This window comes from Miniopterus schreibersii (assembly GCF_964146895.1).
Source record: "Miniopterus schreibersii genome assembly, chromosome: 13".
Classification (NCBI taxonomy): domain Eukaryota; kingdom Metazoa; phylum Chordata; class Mammalia; order Chiroptera; family Miniopteridae; genus Miniopterus; species Miniopterus schreibersii.
The window spans coordinates 41,700,585-41,715,782 of NC_138113.1; the positions used below are offsets into that span (position 1 = coordinate 41,700,585).

Consider the following 15,198-nt stretch of genomic DNA (forward strand, 5'->3'; position numbering starts at 1 on the left):
ATACCTGTAGATGTCCAAGGGGCCAGCTGTGGGAGCATAAGGAAGGAGTTGATTGTAGAGCAGGTGGGACCTTAGGAGCCCTGACCGGGCAGGGGACAGGGACAGATTCCAACAGAGGTTCCTGGACCCCCAGAGAAGACCTAGCGTCTTCTGGAGGTGAAACCTGTGACTGGGGGTGGCAATGCTGTATGCACAAGTCAGCTCTTCATGAAGTAGGGGGAGGGTCAGATCTCATTTTGGAGCTGAAAACAGCATTTACTCTGCCTGTCTTCCAGTAACAAACCCTTGCTGCTCCCTGTTTAACGTAAGAAACATTCAAAGTAAAGCAGGGAAACCTCTGGCATTGGATAAAAAGTAAAATGATAGAAACATATGTCTTTTACATATGTGGGTACAAAATAGTTAACAGTCAACAATTAACATACTATGAGAAGAGTTATGGTCCCCCCTGGTGAGTTGGTTGTGCCGTGAGGGGTCTGGAAAAGGGAGAGTTATCCTGACATTCCAAAGGAATGTTATCACAGATGCGAAAGACAACAGACAGGCTTAGTTAAGGTAAAGATTGACCAGGGAAGATATTGGCCTAGGACATGACTACCCACCATAAACTGCTTTTGTTAAGAAAGTTTTAATTTCAGACCATCCTTTGTGGTTACTTTAGGTCTCTGTTTGCAAGGCAGCCATTCAGGCTTTCTCTGAGCTTGTCAGGTTAGCCTGTGGCCCCTTTTCGTCCACCCCCCAGGTTAGGAGAGCATACCCCCAGCCTGGGCAAGATCAAGCCTGGGATGGGCCAGAGCCCTTCAGAGCTTTTGTGAGACAGGGAAGAGACCTGGTAAGGCTGGGTGTGCAGGTCTCAGTGGGGGCAGGGCAGGGTTTTGTACCTAGAAGAAGGGCCAGAGCTGGCACCTTGGTGGGCCTCTCTGAGGAAGGGGGGCAGGCTGTTCCAGGATCACTTGTCAGGTTCCCGAGTACCTTGTGGCAGAGGCATTCCTGATGGCACTGGCCATTTGAGACTTCTGTGTCTGCACTGTGACAGGTGCCAAAAAGAGGAGGACCACTCACTCTGCTTTAGAGCTTCTGTGGGCCATCCTCTCAAAGTCCTAGAGTGAAGAGGCTTGTTTCCACCAGCTGCAAGGAGGAAGAAGCAGCAGTTCTTTCTGAACACATACAGCACTCTGCTAGGTTCTGAAGGTGTGATGGTGTTAAACTAAAGCCTTGTCCCTTAGGAGCTCACAGTGTGGTTGATAATACACTCTAAGGAAAAGACCCCCAGCAGGAGGTGTGCTGACTGTAGGCTCTGGTTCAGACGCTGTGGTGGGCGGGCCTGGTCAAGGGGGACTTTATCAGCAGGGGGTTGATTCCGTTCCTTGTCTCACCTTCCACATTTAATCATTTGCCTCCAGAACCACGCTTCATCCCTGGCTCTCTGCTATTGCCTTAGTTCAGGCCCTTATTTATCACTGGTCTGGACAGTGGCATTAGTCTCCCAAATGGTCTCCAGACCTTGAACTCCGTAGGCCGTGCTCTGAACACTTTAGTGCCCCTCCTGAAATGTAAATCTGCTCTATTGTGTTCATGCTGTTAGCCACATGCCTGCCCTCCCTGCACTTAATGCTCAAGATATGCCCGGCAGCTTACCCTTCCCTGCCAACAGTTCACCCTTCTGCAGGCTGCCAGGTCTTCTTCTGATTCCGTGACTTTGCAATGCTAGGCCCTCCATCTGGAATTCCTCCTTCTTCCCCTTCCAAAACACCTGCCCATCTTTTGAGCCTCATCTTGAAGGTTACTTCTAGGTGAAACCTTTCTTGACACACATGTTCACCTACGCAGAGAGAAGTGACCCCCTCCTACCCTGTGCTTTTCTCGCGCCTCCCCCACCCCATGGTCCTTGTATAGACTGTTTTCACTGCACTGATATGCTTTAGAGGCATTTGTTTGTTTATAGGTCTGTTTGTTGCCTTTCACCTTATAAACTTCTTGATTTTCCTAAAATAAAGTCTGTTCTATTGTTCAGTAAGAAGCCACCCCAAAGTTTAGTGGCATAAAATAGCCACTTTATTATGCTCACAGTCTGTAGATCCAGAAGTCAGAAAGGACATAGCAGGGGTAGCTGGTCTCTGTTTTTTGATGTTTAAGGCATCGGCTGGGAAGACTCAAAAGCTAGAGTTAACTCAAAGGTTGGACTGGAATCCTCAAAGGGCTTCTTCACTCACACATTTGACAGGTGATGCCAGCTGTTGGCTGCAACCTCAGCTGGAATTGTCAGCTGGGCACCTACATGGGTGGCCTGGGTTTCCTCAGTGTGGTGGCTGGGCTCCAAGAGTAAGTGTCCCAAGAGACCCAGGCAGAAGCTGTCTTGCCTTGTGTAATCCAGCTTTAAAAGCCATGTAGTGTCACTTCCACCATTGTCACAAGCTCACCTGGAATCAGGGGAGGGAACATAGACCCCACCTCTCCATGGGAGAAGTGCATGTGGGATAGAGGGATTGTAGTGGCCATCTTTGGAAAATAAAACTTGTGCCACATGCTAAGCACTGGGTCCTTGCGAATAGCATTTTTAAAATATGAAGGTTGAGCAAGGAAGAGTTATAAAATTGGTAGCTAGGAGTCTTGAGGGAGGGCAAGATATCAACAATAGAGATTGCAGGGTTGAGAAAAGACTGTGTGTGTGTGCATGCGCACAGATATTTATGGTGGGGGAACAGGCTTGGGGATGTGTAGAGTTGCTTAAAGGAGCCATTGTTAGGTTGGAAAATTTTAAAATGTGCACACACACCAATGCGCAAATTAGGAGAGCAGGAACTAAAAGGGAGGAGATGGGATAGAGAGGCATCCACGTTTAGAGTTCTTTGAATCTGGTGACTGGGTGTGTTGGAAGAACCTGGATGATGTTTGGGTTGGGGACATTGGTGAGTACAAGAACACTGGCAAAAATAGAGTTGGAGCCCCAGTCGGTATGGCTCAATGGTTAGAACATTGGCCTGCACACTGAAAGGTCACAGGTTTGATGCCTGGTCAAGGGCACTTACCTGGGTTGGAGGTTCTATTCTTCGCCCTCAGTTGGGGCACATGCGGGAGGCAAACAATTGATTATCTCTCCCCTCCCTCCCTCCCTCCCTCCCTCCCTCCCTCCCTCCCTCCCTCCCTCCCTCCCTCCCTCCCTCCACAATCAATGGAAAAAATACCCTCAGGTGAAGATTAAGAAAAAAAAATAGGAGAGTTGGAGAAGGAACTGTTGGAGGCGGGGAGGGGGAATTCAGTTATATTTTAGAAAAGCTGCCTCACTTCCAGGGGTTGGAGTTAGCTGGAGGTCAGCTGAGAGGCTCAGACAAAGGGTAGGTAGGCATTGAGGAGCATCCCCAGAGTGGTGGTTGCTGAGCCCAGACGGGAGTGATGATTGAGGGAGAAACTGTGGAGGGTTTTAGTATTGGGGCATGTCTGAGCTGGGGATTTGAAAGGGCCTAAACTAGCCCCCACCTTCTTCCTCCAGCTCTGTCCTGCCTCCTTGTCAACAATCACCAAATAACTGCTTGGTTTTCTTTTTGACATCTCCATTGACCTTTTTGGCTTGGTCTTGTCACTTAACATAGGTTTATCCCTCCCATTTTCAGCATCTGCCTCTGCTATCAAAATTATCATCATCATTATTAAAATAACTTTATCGATTTTGAGAGAGAGAGGAAGGGAGAGGGAGAGAAAAAGAAACATTGATGTGAGGCGGAACATAGATTGGCTGCCTCCTGCACGCCCTCCCACTGGGGATTGAGCCCGAAAACTGGGCATTTGCCCTGACTTGGAATCGAACTAACAACCTTTTGGTACATGAGACACGCAACCAACTAAACCACACCTGCCAGGGCTCATTGTCATTATTGATAACTGTGTTGAACAGGACGGTTCTGAGAACAGAGCCCTGTGGCAGACCACTAAAAACTTCCCCCTTGGTTGATACGCCACTCACACTTTGAGCATGGTCATTCCGCCAGTGGTGAGCCCACCCAGCCTGTAACTCTCTGTAGCTGGCCCTTAAAGGGATCTCTGCCCACCTTGTGAAACTTGAAGGTCTACAGCTGGAGTCACAAACCCAAATGCCTACAGGGGGTTGGCAAGTAACACAAATGAATAAAGTGACAATTAATTCAGGCAGTTGATAAGTAATCCCTGACCTTTGGCCTTGGTTTCTAGAAGTCAGTGCTGAATGGTGAAGCTGAGTGTGAGCTGCAGTGGTAGCCAGTGCTCAGTGGGAGACAGAGTTGCCAGGCAGAAGTGTGGACTCTCAAGAAAATCTGGGTTTCATGTGAAATTTGATTTTTAAAAAAATATATTTTATTGATTTCAGAGAGAGGAAGGGAGAGGAGAGAGAGAGAGATAGAAACATCAATGATGAAAGAGTCATACATAGATGGGCTGCCTCCTGCACACCCCCCACCAGGGATCGAGCCCGCAACCCGGGCATGTGCCCTGACCGGGAATCGAACCACAATCTCCTGGATCCTACCTAGGTCGATGCTCAACCTCTGAGCCACGCCAGCCCGCTGAAATTTGATTTTTTAACAATGGCAAAACAAACAAAAACCCAACACTGTCCAAGTTTCCCCTGATATCTGAAAGAGCGTTTCTATGAAACCTATTGTAAGCAGAAATGACATAAAACAAAAAATTACCATTAATTTACATGGAAAAAATTTTGAGTATTCCCAGATCCAAAAAATAATCTACCAAATCATACCAAATACGCTGAATTATGTCCAGTTTTACACTAAGTATACCACCCTCATGAGAGCTCCCTTAAGCTTTTCTCATAGCTTAGGACACATCTTGCTAAGGGGTGCAAAAAATAAATCTAAGTAAAGCCCAGATGCTCACAGACACAATTCAGAGCTGTGGCGGCTTGATGCTGGGATGCCGGGGAAAGAGTGTGGTTCGGCCACTGCTGCCGCTCGGGGTGCGCTTTGCCTCTACAATGGCTCGCTGCAGAACAAACCCCGGATGCTGTTTTCACTTTTTGCCTTTTTAAATAAAAGTTAAAATCCTCTGCGGATTTCTTTCAGTTAAGTGAAAACAAGTACTAACGTCTGTCTTTCATAAAAGTGAAATGGCATAATGCGAACTTTCAAAAAGCTGGGGATGCCTGTGTAGGCCAAACAAAACAGATCTGTGGCAGGTTTGGCCTGCAGCCCTTGAATTTGTGACCTGTCAGCCTCATCTCCTGGTGCAATAACCACACGACACAAAGCAGTAAGATTAGTTAATGGGCTGACTCCTTGTAGTTTCTTAGTTACCTGCTCAGAAATCTTACCTGGGGCTGTTCTCACTCAGTGTCCTGAAAATTGGAGACAACACTTGTCCTTTTCTCACCTGTTGGCATCTTCCCCTGATGGCAAGTTTCCTCCAGGATCACCTGCAAGTGTGAGGAATATATCAGTGGGGCCCGGCCGGGCGTGGCTCAGCGGTTAAGCGTCGACCTAGGATCCCGGCGATCAGGGTTTGATTCCCGGTCAGGGCACATGCCCGGGTTGCGGGCTGCAGCCGATCAATGACTCTCTCATCATTGATGTTTCTCTCTCTCTCTCTTCCTCTCCTTTCCTCTCTTTGAAATCAATAAAGATATATTTAAAATATATATATATATATATCAGTGGGTTCCGCTGGCCAGGAAACTGGAATTTAGAATTTCTTAGTCTTCCCACCTGCCCTGCCTTCATTTCCCTCACATCTGTGTCTACTCTTTTCTTCTCCTTTTGGTCCAAAGAGCACTTTTCTTCCCAGGGAATTCAGAGGCACAAGAGCTGGCCTAGCCCCCCCTTGTTCTTACTCTCACACCGAAAATAACTTTCTCAATCCTTTTTGTTGTCTTAACCATTTGGGGGAAGCCTCCGCTCATGTAGCATTCTTCTTCCTGGCACTGTTTGTAAATCCATGCTGCTCTCCCATGCTCTTCTTGGTTACGCATGCTCCTTCTGGCTTTTATGCATGAGCTTGTAAGCTTTGACCACTTTGGATTTTGTAGCCTTTTTTGCAGCCACCTTTGTTTAGGTTTCTAAGAAGGAAGGAAGGGAGTGCTGGGTGATCAGCCACATTCCTAGAGGAAAGGTAGTTCCTAGTCTTCCACTAGGGTCAGGGAGAGGCTGGCATAGCCCGTGGCCTGTGGGGAGTGGAGCGCATTTCACTAGACTGAGAATGTGTTACTACACTAGCTATGGGCAGGAGACCCCGAAGTCTGGAAAATTTGGATGCTGTCTTGAAGGAACCACCAACTGCTGGGGAGGCAGCTGCTTGAATAACAGCAATGGGATATGATAAGTGTTAATAGAGACATCTATCAGGTGCCATGGGGACCCAGGGGAAGGAGCCATAGGTAATTCTGCCAACCAGGTCAGGAAAAAGGTGACATTGTAGGATAAGCCAGAGTAACCTCACAGAGGCTGGGAAAGGCATTCCGGGCAATGAGGACTGCATCAGCAAGGCTCAGAAAAGCATATTGGAAAAGCATGAAAGTCCTTTGTGTCCACAATTGGGGCAGTGATGATGATGAGGCGGGAACCATAGGCTGGGGCCTCTGCTCACCTCCCACAGGGCTGACCCCAAATCCCAGCTTCCCAACACCACTGTGGGGCCCATGACGACCATGGTTGACAGACTGGGGACATGTATCACTTGTGTTCTACCTGAGGGACAATTTCTTTTTTTTAATTTTTAATTTTGATAGAATTTTAAAACTTACAAAAAAGATGCAAGAAGAGTACCTGGGACTCCCCCATACTTGGATTTTTTACATTTTGCCTTACTGGCTTTATAATTTTCCCTCTCTGTATATGTGTTTATATATGCATATACAGTTATGCACCGCATAATGACATTTCAGCTAACGATGGACCACATATGCGATGGCGGTGTACCAGATAGCCCAGGTGTGTAGCGGGCTGTACCATTGAGGTTTGTGTGTAAGCGCACTCCATGGTGTTCGCACAGTGACGAAATCACCTAATGGCACATTTCTCAGAACATATCCCCGTCATTAAATGGCATGTGACTATTGTTTTTTTCGGAACCATTTGAGATTAAGTTGGAGATACTGTGAACCGTTACTCTTAAATGCTTCAGCGTGTGTGTCCTAAGGACAGGGACATTCTTTTACATAACTGTGGTGTGATGATCCAAGTCAAGAAGAATGAAACGGACACGGTATGGTCTTATCCACATCCATATTCAAATTTCATCAGTTGTCCCAGTGAGGTACTTTATAGCTGTTTTCCCCCAGTCCGAGGTCTAACCCATGAGCATGCATTTTGCTGTCCTGTCTCCTTAGTCTCATGTAAGCTAGGAGAGATGTTTTTCTTTTTTGTTTTTGAAATTTTTGAAGAGTCAGGTGCTTTCTAGCATCCCCTCAGTTTGTGTATCTGATGTTTCTTCATGATTAGATTCGGGTTGTAGTTTTTAGCTAGAGTTCTATGTGACTGGTATTACATCCCCTGTGTATCGTATCAAGAGGCACATGATGTTTTCTTGTCCCGATATTTGTCATGACAACTTGGATCATTTGGTAAAGATGGCGTCTCCCAGATTTCTCCACTATGAAGTTGCTATCGTAATGAAGTAACTTTTGAGGACATGTTTTGAGACTGTGAATATATCCTGTGCCTCATCAAGCTTTCATCTGTTAGTTGTGGCATCCACTGATGACTTGCTAAACCCATCATTCCTTCTATATATTTTCTTAATTGGCGTTCTACTGTAAGGAAGAGCTTTCCTTTCTGGAGTGACGAATCTTGCAAACTCATTCTGCATCTTTGTATCAGTTTTTAACTGGCTGGACTGGGGCCCCTGGCCCTCTTTTCTCTTGTGCCCTCCCCCTGCTGTGTGCTTTGGTGGACATCAGCCTTCTGGTCTTGGAGAGGGACCTGGATCTCCTTCCAAGCAGTAATGGGCTTGTCATCCACTGGACTGGCTCAGCATGGGGCAAAACACATGCTGTGTCAGATCATCCGTGTTTCCCTCAGGCCTGGGACTGGGAGTGGGACTGTCATCCTGTCCCAGACTCTGAGCTCAGCCTGGGTGTAAGTGGGCACAGTAATGGAAAAAACTATGGGTTCCTTCCCACTGAGAAGCTATGGCTGACCCTTTGTCCTGGCTAAATTTATTAGTCTAATCAAATTTGTCACACATATTTTACACTTATGGCACATTGTTACCTGGTGTGCTTGCGTAGCTTTCTTTGCTTCTGACAAAAAATAAAATCAAGGTGGTCCTGGTGTCACCTTGGTCATGGGGAGTTAAAAACCATTCTGTGTGCCCTTAATAAATACTTAGTTTCAGGGGTGCCTTGTCAGTGTGATCTAGCTGAGGCTCCAAAACATCTGAGCAACATTCAGAATTCCACACTAGGAGATATTGAAGGTCTGCTTCAATTCCACACTAGGAGATATTGAAGGTCTGCCAGTACAGCTGGCTGGGAAAGGAGATGTGGGACCATGAGCGGAGGTCCAAAGCCATGCCAGAGACAGAGGGTTTGCCAGAAAAGCAAGGTTTAAGTGTGCTTGTGAGTGGCGTGAAGCAGGACAATCCTTTCAGATATTATAGCTCATCTTTTTCCTTTTTCTCTCTCTCTCCCTTTCCCTCTCTCCAGACAGGCTCAGAGCTCAGCCCAGTTGATGGACCTGTTCCAGGTCCGATGGACTCAGGGCCAGTGTACCATGGGGACTCAAGGCAGCTAAGCGCCTCAGGGGCGCCGGTCAATGGTGCTAGAGAACCCGCTGGACCCAGCCTGCTGGGGGCTGGAGGTCCTTGGCGAGTAGACCAGAAGCCCGACTGGGACGCTACCCCAGGCCCAGCTCACACTGCTCGGCTAGAAGATGCCCACGATCTGGTGGCCTTTTCGGCTGTGGCCGAAGCTGTGTCCTCTTATGGGGCCCTTAGCACCCGGCTCTATGAAACCTTCAACCGTGAGATGAATCGCGAGGCTGGGAACAACAGCAGGGGACCCCGGTCAGGGTCCGAGAGCTGCTCTGCTGGCAGTGAAGACCTTGACACGCTACAGACAGCCCTGGCCCTTGCTCGGCATGGCATGAAACCACCCAACTGCACCTGCGATGGCCCAGAATGCCCTGACTACCTCGAGTGGCTGGAGGGAAAGATCAAGTCTGTGGTCGTGGAGGGAGGGGAGGAACGGCCCAGGCCCCCAGGGACTCTGCCCCCTAGTGAGGCTGGCCTCCCAGCACCAAGCACCAGGCCACTCCTCAGCTCTGAGGTCCCTCAGATACCTCCCCCAGAGGGCCTGCCTCTGTCCCAGAATGCCCTGAGTATCGCCAAGGAAAAAAACATCAGCCTGCAGACGGCCATTGCCATCGAAGCCCTCACACAGCTCTCCTCTGCCCTCCCCCAGCCTTCTCACTCCACCTCCCAGGCTTCTTGCCCCCTTCCTGAGGCCTTGTCCCCTCCTGCCCCTTTCAGATCTTCCCAGTCCTACCTCCGGGCCCCCTCATGGCCTGTGGTCCCCCCTGAAGAGTCCCCATCCTTTGTTCCTCCTGATAGCCCTGCCTTCCCCCCAGCAACTCCTAGAACAGAGTTTCCTGAAGCCTGGGGCACTGACACCCCACCAGCAACTCCCCGGAGCTCTTGGCCCATGCCTCGCCCGAGCCCTGACCCCATGGCCGAACTAGAACAGTTATTGGGCAGTGCCAGTGATTATATCCAGTCAGTATTCAAGCGGCCCGAGGCCCTGCCCACCAAGCCCAAGGTCAAGGTTGAGGCACCTTCTTCCTCCCCAGCCCCAGCCCCAGCCCCATCCCCATCCCCCATTCTCCAGAGGGAGGCTCCCACACCATCCTCGGAGCCAAGTGCCCACCAGAAGGCCCAGGCAGCCCTGCAGCAGCACCTCCACCATAAGCGCAGTCTCTTCCTGGACCAGGCCCAAAATGCCTCCTTCTCCACCCCCACGGAGCCTCCTGCTCCTGGCTGGTGGGCACCATCAAGCTCACCTGTCCCACGGCCTCCAGACAGACCACCCAAGGAGAAGAAGAAGAAGCCCCTGACACCTGTTGGAGGTCCCCTGGCAACCGAGAAAGCCACTCCTGGGATCAAGCCCAGTGTCCGGAAGCCCATTCAGATCAAGAAATCCCGGCCCCGGGAAGCGCAGCCTCTCTTCCCACCTCTGCGGCAAATCGTCCTAGAAGGGTTGAAGTCCCCAGCCACCGAGGATGCGCAGGCACATCCACCTGCCCCTGTCCCTGCCTCACAGGGCTCTGCTGTCCCCCTCCCCCCAGAACCTTCTCTTGCGCTATTTGCACCTAGTCCCTGCGGGGACAGCCTGCTGCCCCCTACTCAGGAAATGAGGTCCCCCAGCCCCATGGCAACCCTGCAGCCAGGCTCTGCTGGCCCTCTTCCCCCGGCCGATGACAAGCTGGAAGAGCTCATCCGGCAGTTTGAAGCTGAATTTGGGGATAGCTTTGGGCTTCCTGGCCCCCCGTCTGTGCCCATTCAGGACCCCGAGAACCAGCCAACATGTCTCCCAGCCCCTGAGAGCCCTTTGGCTATCCGCTCCCCCAAGCAAATCAAGATTGAGTCTTCAGGAGCTGTGACTGTGCTCTCAACCACCTGCTTCCATTCAGAGGAGGGAGGCCAGGAGACCACACCTACCAAGGCTGAGAACCCACTCACACCCACCCTCAGTGGTTTCCTGGAGTCGCCTCTTAAGTACCTGGACACACCTACCAAGAGTCTGCTGGACACACCTGCCAAGAGAGCCCAGGCTGAGTTCCCCACCTGCGACTGTGTTGGTAATTCCTCCTGGGTGTCGGGAGGGCAAAGGGTCGTGGCCCAGGCTCGGGCTCCTAGGGCTCTGTCTTTCATCTGGCAAACAGTTCTTGTGTGCCAGCCATGACTCTGGAGTCTGGAGACACAGAAATGAGCTCACAGGCCAATGGGAAGGCATTGAAGGAAACTAATGATGATGGTTGGTGGTGCATGGCATGTCAGTGTCAGTAGAGGTGGGCATAGGTGTTTTGTCACACAGATTGAAGTAAAGGCATCATGGAGGTCTTCCTGTGGGATGTAGTTATTGTGCTGAGGCCTGAGCTTGGTGGCTATCTGAGGGTAGGGTTTATTTGGACTGTTCTTGGTCTGGGGGGAGCAAAAAGAGAGGGGCGTGTGTGGGGATGAACAAAAGGTGGTTTGAGAGGCAGGCAGGGGCCAGATCTTGCAGGGCCCAGCATTTGACTTGATCTTATAGTGAAGCTTCTGAGGGTTTTAAAGCAAGTAATGAATGTGCTCGCTTTGGCAGCACATATAAAGCAAGTAATGAACCTTGTGCTTCTGAAAGACTATTCTGGCCTGTGTTGGAGAGGAAGGATTGGTGGGGGGACCTGTAAGAAAGGTGTCTTGAGCCAAGCAAGAAATCACAAGGGTCTGGACTGAAAGAGTTGGGTGTGTGAGGGGCACAGAGTGGTTGGGTTGGAGGGCCTCTGAGGAGGAGGGAATGTGGAGATGAGGATAGCTCAGCTCTCCACCTTGGTGGTGGTCACTGAGAATACAGATTTGGAGGAGGGTAATGAGCTCTTTTGGACAAGCTGAGTTTGAAAGGGGCTAAGCGACTGGAATCTGGGTTAGGGGTTGGGACATAGTGTCCAGGTGGTGGATGAAGCTGTGGTGTGGGTGAGAGCACTGAGGAATTGGGTCTGTTTCTTGCCTTCCAGAGTAAAAGCAGTCCTGGCCCTGTGAGGACTGCTCCCATGGACTTCTGCTGTCTGGGGCGGGTGGGGCTGGGGGTGGGGTGGGGGGGCTGGGGTCATGGATGCACTGGCTTCAGTTCCACTTAGACTCCAGCTCTCTGGTATTTATGGAGTGTTCCCTAAAAGATACATGTTTCAGATGTTGACCAAAAAACATGTTGATGCTGGTGAGGAGCATGTTGAATTCTTGAGATTTTATGTACACAGGCAGGTTCTACGAAAAGGCTGTCTTCTCTGTTTGTCAAATACATTAGTATCAGGTTCGTCGTGTGGTTTGTTGAGACGTTGCATCCCTGTCAATGAGGAGGAGCTGGGCTCTGCTCCCTGTCCAGCTACCCCAGACTCCTGGGGTGCAGAGCAGAGGATCAGTGACAAGGAGTCACTTGGGAAACAAGGGAGAGTTGGCCCCAGGGCTTCTATCTAGGTGTGAAGAGACATGCAGGGTCCTGCTAGATGCTCACAGACATGCCCTGGGATTGTGGTTTCCACTAAGGGCTAACCCTGGATTTAACTAATAAGGAAATAACTTTGATGGCCCTTGTTTTTTCCCAGCACTTGGGAGAGGCTTGTTCTGATCATGGGAGGTGGGCTCCCTTTGCCCTTTTCTGTCTTTGCATTTGTATGTACCTGTCCCAGCTGCCTGTGTTTATTGCATTGGTAGGTGTTTCTCCCCCTCCAGGGTATGAAGTATCCTTACCTAAAGCTTAGGACACAGTTGATCCTTAATAAAGTTTTAATTGTTAGATTCAGTTATATGGGCATTGTGTTTGACCAGACTAATCTTTTAAAATTTGAATTTTAATTCCATCATTTCTTCATGTATAAAACAAAAATGATAATAGTAGCCCCTTTCCAGGGCTGTTGTGAGGAGTAAATTAGTTAATGTACGTGAAGCCCTGAGAACCGTGTCTGGCACATGGTACACACTTTGGAAGTGTTAGCTGTTATCAAGCCTATTGAATGCAATAGGCAAGAAAACAAAGTAAAAATATACATATTACAAAGGAAGAACATGTTTGCTATTGCTTGATTCATCAATCATTTATTGATTACCTAGCTCTGTGCTAACTACCAATAGGAATAACATTTAAGAGAAATAATTCATCTCTGAAAGACTTCATGGTTTGTCTGAAGAGACGATATAAACAATAAAATATTCAGTCGCCCAGTCAACACATTTTGCCAGGTACCTGTGCTGTTGTATGGAAGTGGCTACACTGTGGTGAGAGTGCTCTGAAGCATCAGGCTTGGTTGTCATTATGGAGGGTGATGTTTTATTTAACAAGTTCCTGTTCAGAGTTGGGTCTTGAAAAATGTAGTGAACACAGATGGGGAGAGACAAGAAGGGGGCCCCTCCGGACCGAGGAATGCATGAGCACAGTCTCGGGGGCGGCAGGATGTAAGACCAAGTGGCACGGGGTGGACCTGACCTCTCAGCGGTCTCCTACAGTCCTTGGACCAGACCCCCCCCCGAGAGGATAGGTCTCAGCTTTGAAGCTACTGAGCAAAAGTGCAGGCAGTAGACAGTCAGCACCAGCGAAGCCTGGTGGTGGCAATGCTGGCAGCTGTTGCTTTGGCAGACGGCAAGGGCCAGGGGCATTGGGAAGAGATGGGGGCGGAGATTCCCACCGCCAGTCATTTATTGCTCCAGTCGTGTCTAATGCCAAACAAAGAATTAGAACTGAACCTACCTTGTGTTATTAAATGTTAAATTATGGAAAAATGCTTAGGTGAAAAGAGCAGGCATAAATAGTATATAAATGATCATCTCACCTAGGTTAAAAAAAATAGAGAAAAGACTAGAAGGAAATATATCAGCAGAGTCAGACTCTGGGTGACTTTTCCCTCATAGGTTTTCTATAGTGAAATATATGTATTTTATAATCAAGAAATATTTTTGAAAGTACATTCTAGAGACAGCATGGAAGATGGATTGGTGAAGGGAGATGATCTTGTGGCAAGAGACCAGTTAGGAAGCTAATAATAATAATAATAATAATAATAATAATAATGTCATCACCTTACTCTGTTCTAGGCATGGTGCCAAGTACTTTACAGTGACCACCTCATTGCGTGCTCATAGCATCTGTATGAGGTGGGTGCTGTCAGTACTGTAGTTCCATCTTTTTTTTTTTTTTTAAATATATATTGATTTCAGAGAGAGGAAAGGAGAGGGAGAGAGAGATATAGAAACATCAGTGATGAGAGAGTCATTGATCGGCTGCCTCCTGCACACCCCCGACTGGGGATCGAGCCTGCAACCCGGGCATGTGCCCTGACCGGGAATTGAACCCCGATCGTCTAGATCCCAGGTCGACGCTCAGCTGCTGAGACATGCCCGGCCAGGCTGTAGTCCATCTTAATGATAAAGAAAGTAAAGTTAGATGAAGTAATTGGCCCAGGCCATAAAGCTAGCAAATGGTGGAAGTAAGACTTGAACCTAGGCAGTTGGACTCTTAACCCATGACATACAATGACTGAGACTGTTTAGTTGGGAAATGAGTCCTAACAAAAGCAGTGGTATTAGGAATGCAGAGGGCCAAAGAAGAAGGGATTCACATGGAGAGTCTCTAGAGGTGCTGGGGTTCCTGTTAGGGAAAGCCATCCTATTTTCCAGAAATGCCTGGACCCCCATGTCAAGATGGGGGCTTCCCTCAGCCGGTATGGCAGAATTGTCTTTGTGAACTTGGGCTCAGGACAAGGGTTAGGAATAAAGCTACTCACTCCGGGACTCATGTCAGATGGGATCCATCTTCTGTTCCAGAAACTCACCCCTCAGCAGTGACAGGTAGAGGGGTGCAGACTGCATGTCTGTGTAAGGAAGACTTTCCATAAACATGACAGTGAAATTTGGAATGCTCACAATAAGGGATTGATAAGTACTGGAGAAACAACTTTATAAAAGCATAAAAAGGTTTTATAGCATAGCAAAAGAAACATAATAGTCAAGGTCTATGGTGATTTTTTGCCAAATAAGCAATTTTGGCCATTATGGGCATCATCAGGTAACCAAAACCCAAACACCAAGAGCCTTGTTTTATCCTTCTATTAAGACCATAGGTTTCTGAAGGTGTGGGTGGGATTCATAGGGGCTTGTTCTCTGAATCTGGAAATGTTAGAATTAAAGGCACCCTTTGAAGCTTTAAAGAAAAAAATTTAAAAGTCGTGAAAGGACATGCCTTACTCCAGAAGGTACTATGGTATGTACAGGTTTGAGAAAACTTAGCACATGTTGAAGTTCTACATTTAATTATTAGGGGAAGCGAGTATTGCTATATTCCTGATATTCCGAGGCACACATTGGAGATTCCGCTAGTAACCACCTAACCATCCTGTGACCATGTCAGGGACAGGACAGTGAGCTGCAGCAGCTGTTGGCTAGGCCCTTTGTAGTTTATCTATTCTTAGAAGTGGGGAAATTCACCAGGAGAGCCAGGTTAGGACAGGAAATGAGTCCAGAGGACATTTTAGT

General features: G+C 48.6%; 1 protein-coding gene across 4 annotated transcripts in view; it reads left to right on the forward strand.

Moving 5' to 3' along the window:
• Window positions 1-15,198, forward strand: part of TET3 (tet methylcytosine dioxygenase 3) — a 95,563-nt gene that overhangs the window by 43,350 nt on the left and 37,015 nt on the right. For all 4 annotated transcript variants that reach the window (XM_081157302.1, XM_081157300.1, XM_081157301.1 and 1 more), the window contains one exon: window positions 8,627-10,775. In XM_081157302.1, the coding sequence (XP_081013428.1) occupies window positions 8,627-10,775 (2,149 nt within the window). The remainder of the gene's footprint in view (window positions 1-8,626; window positions 10,776-15,198) is intronic.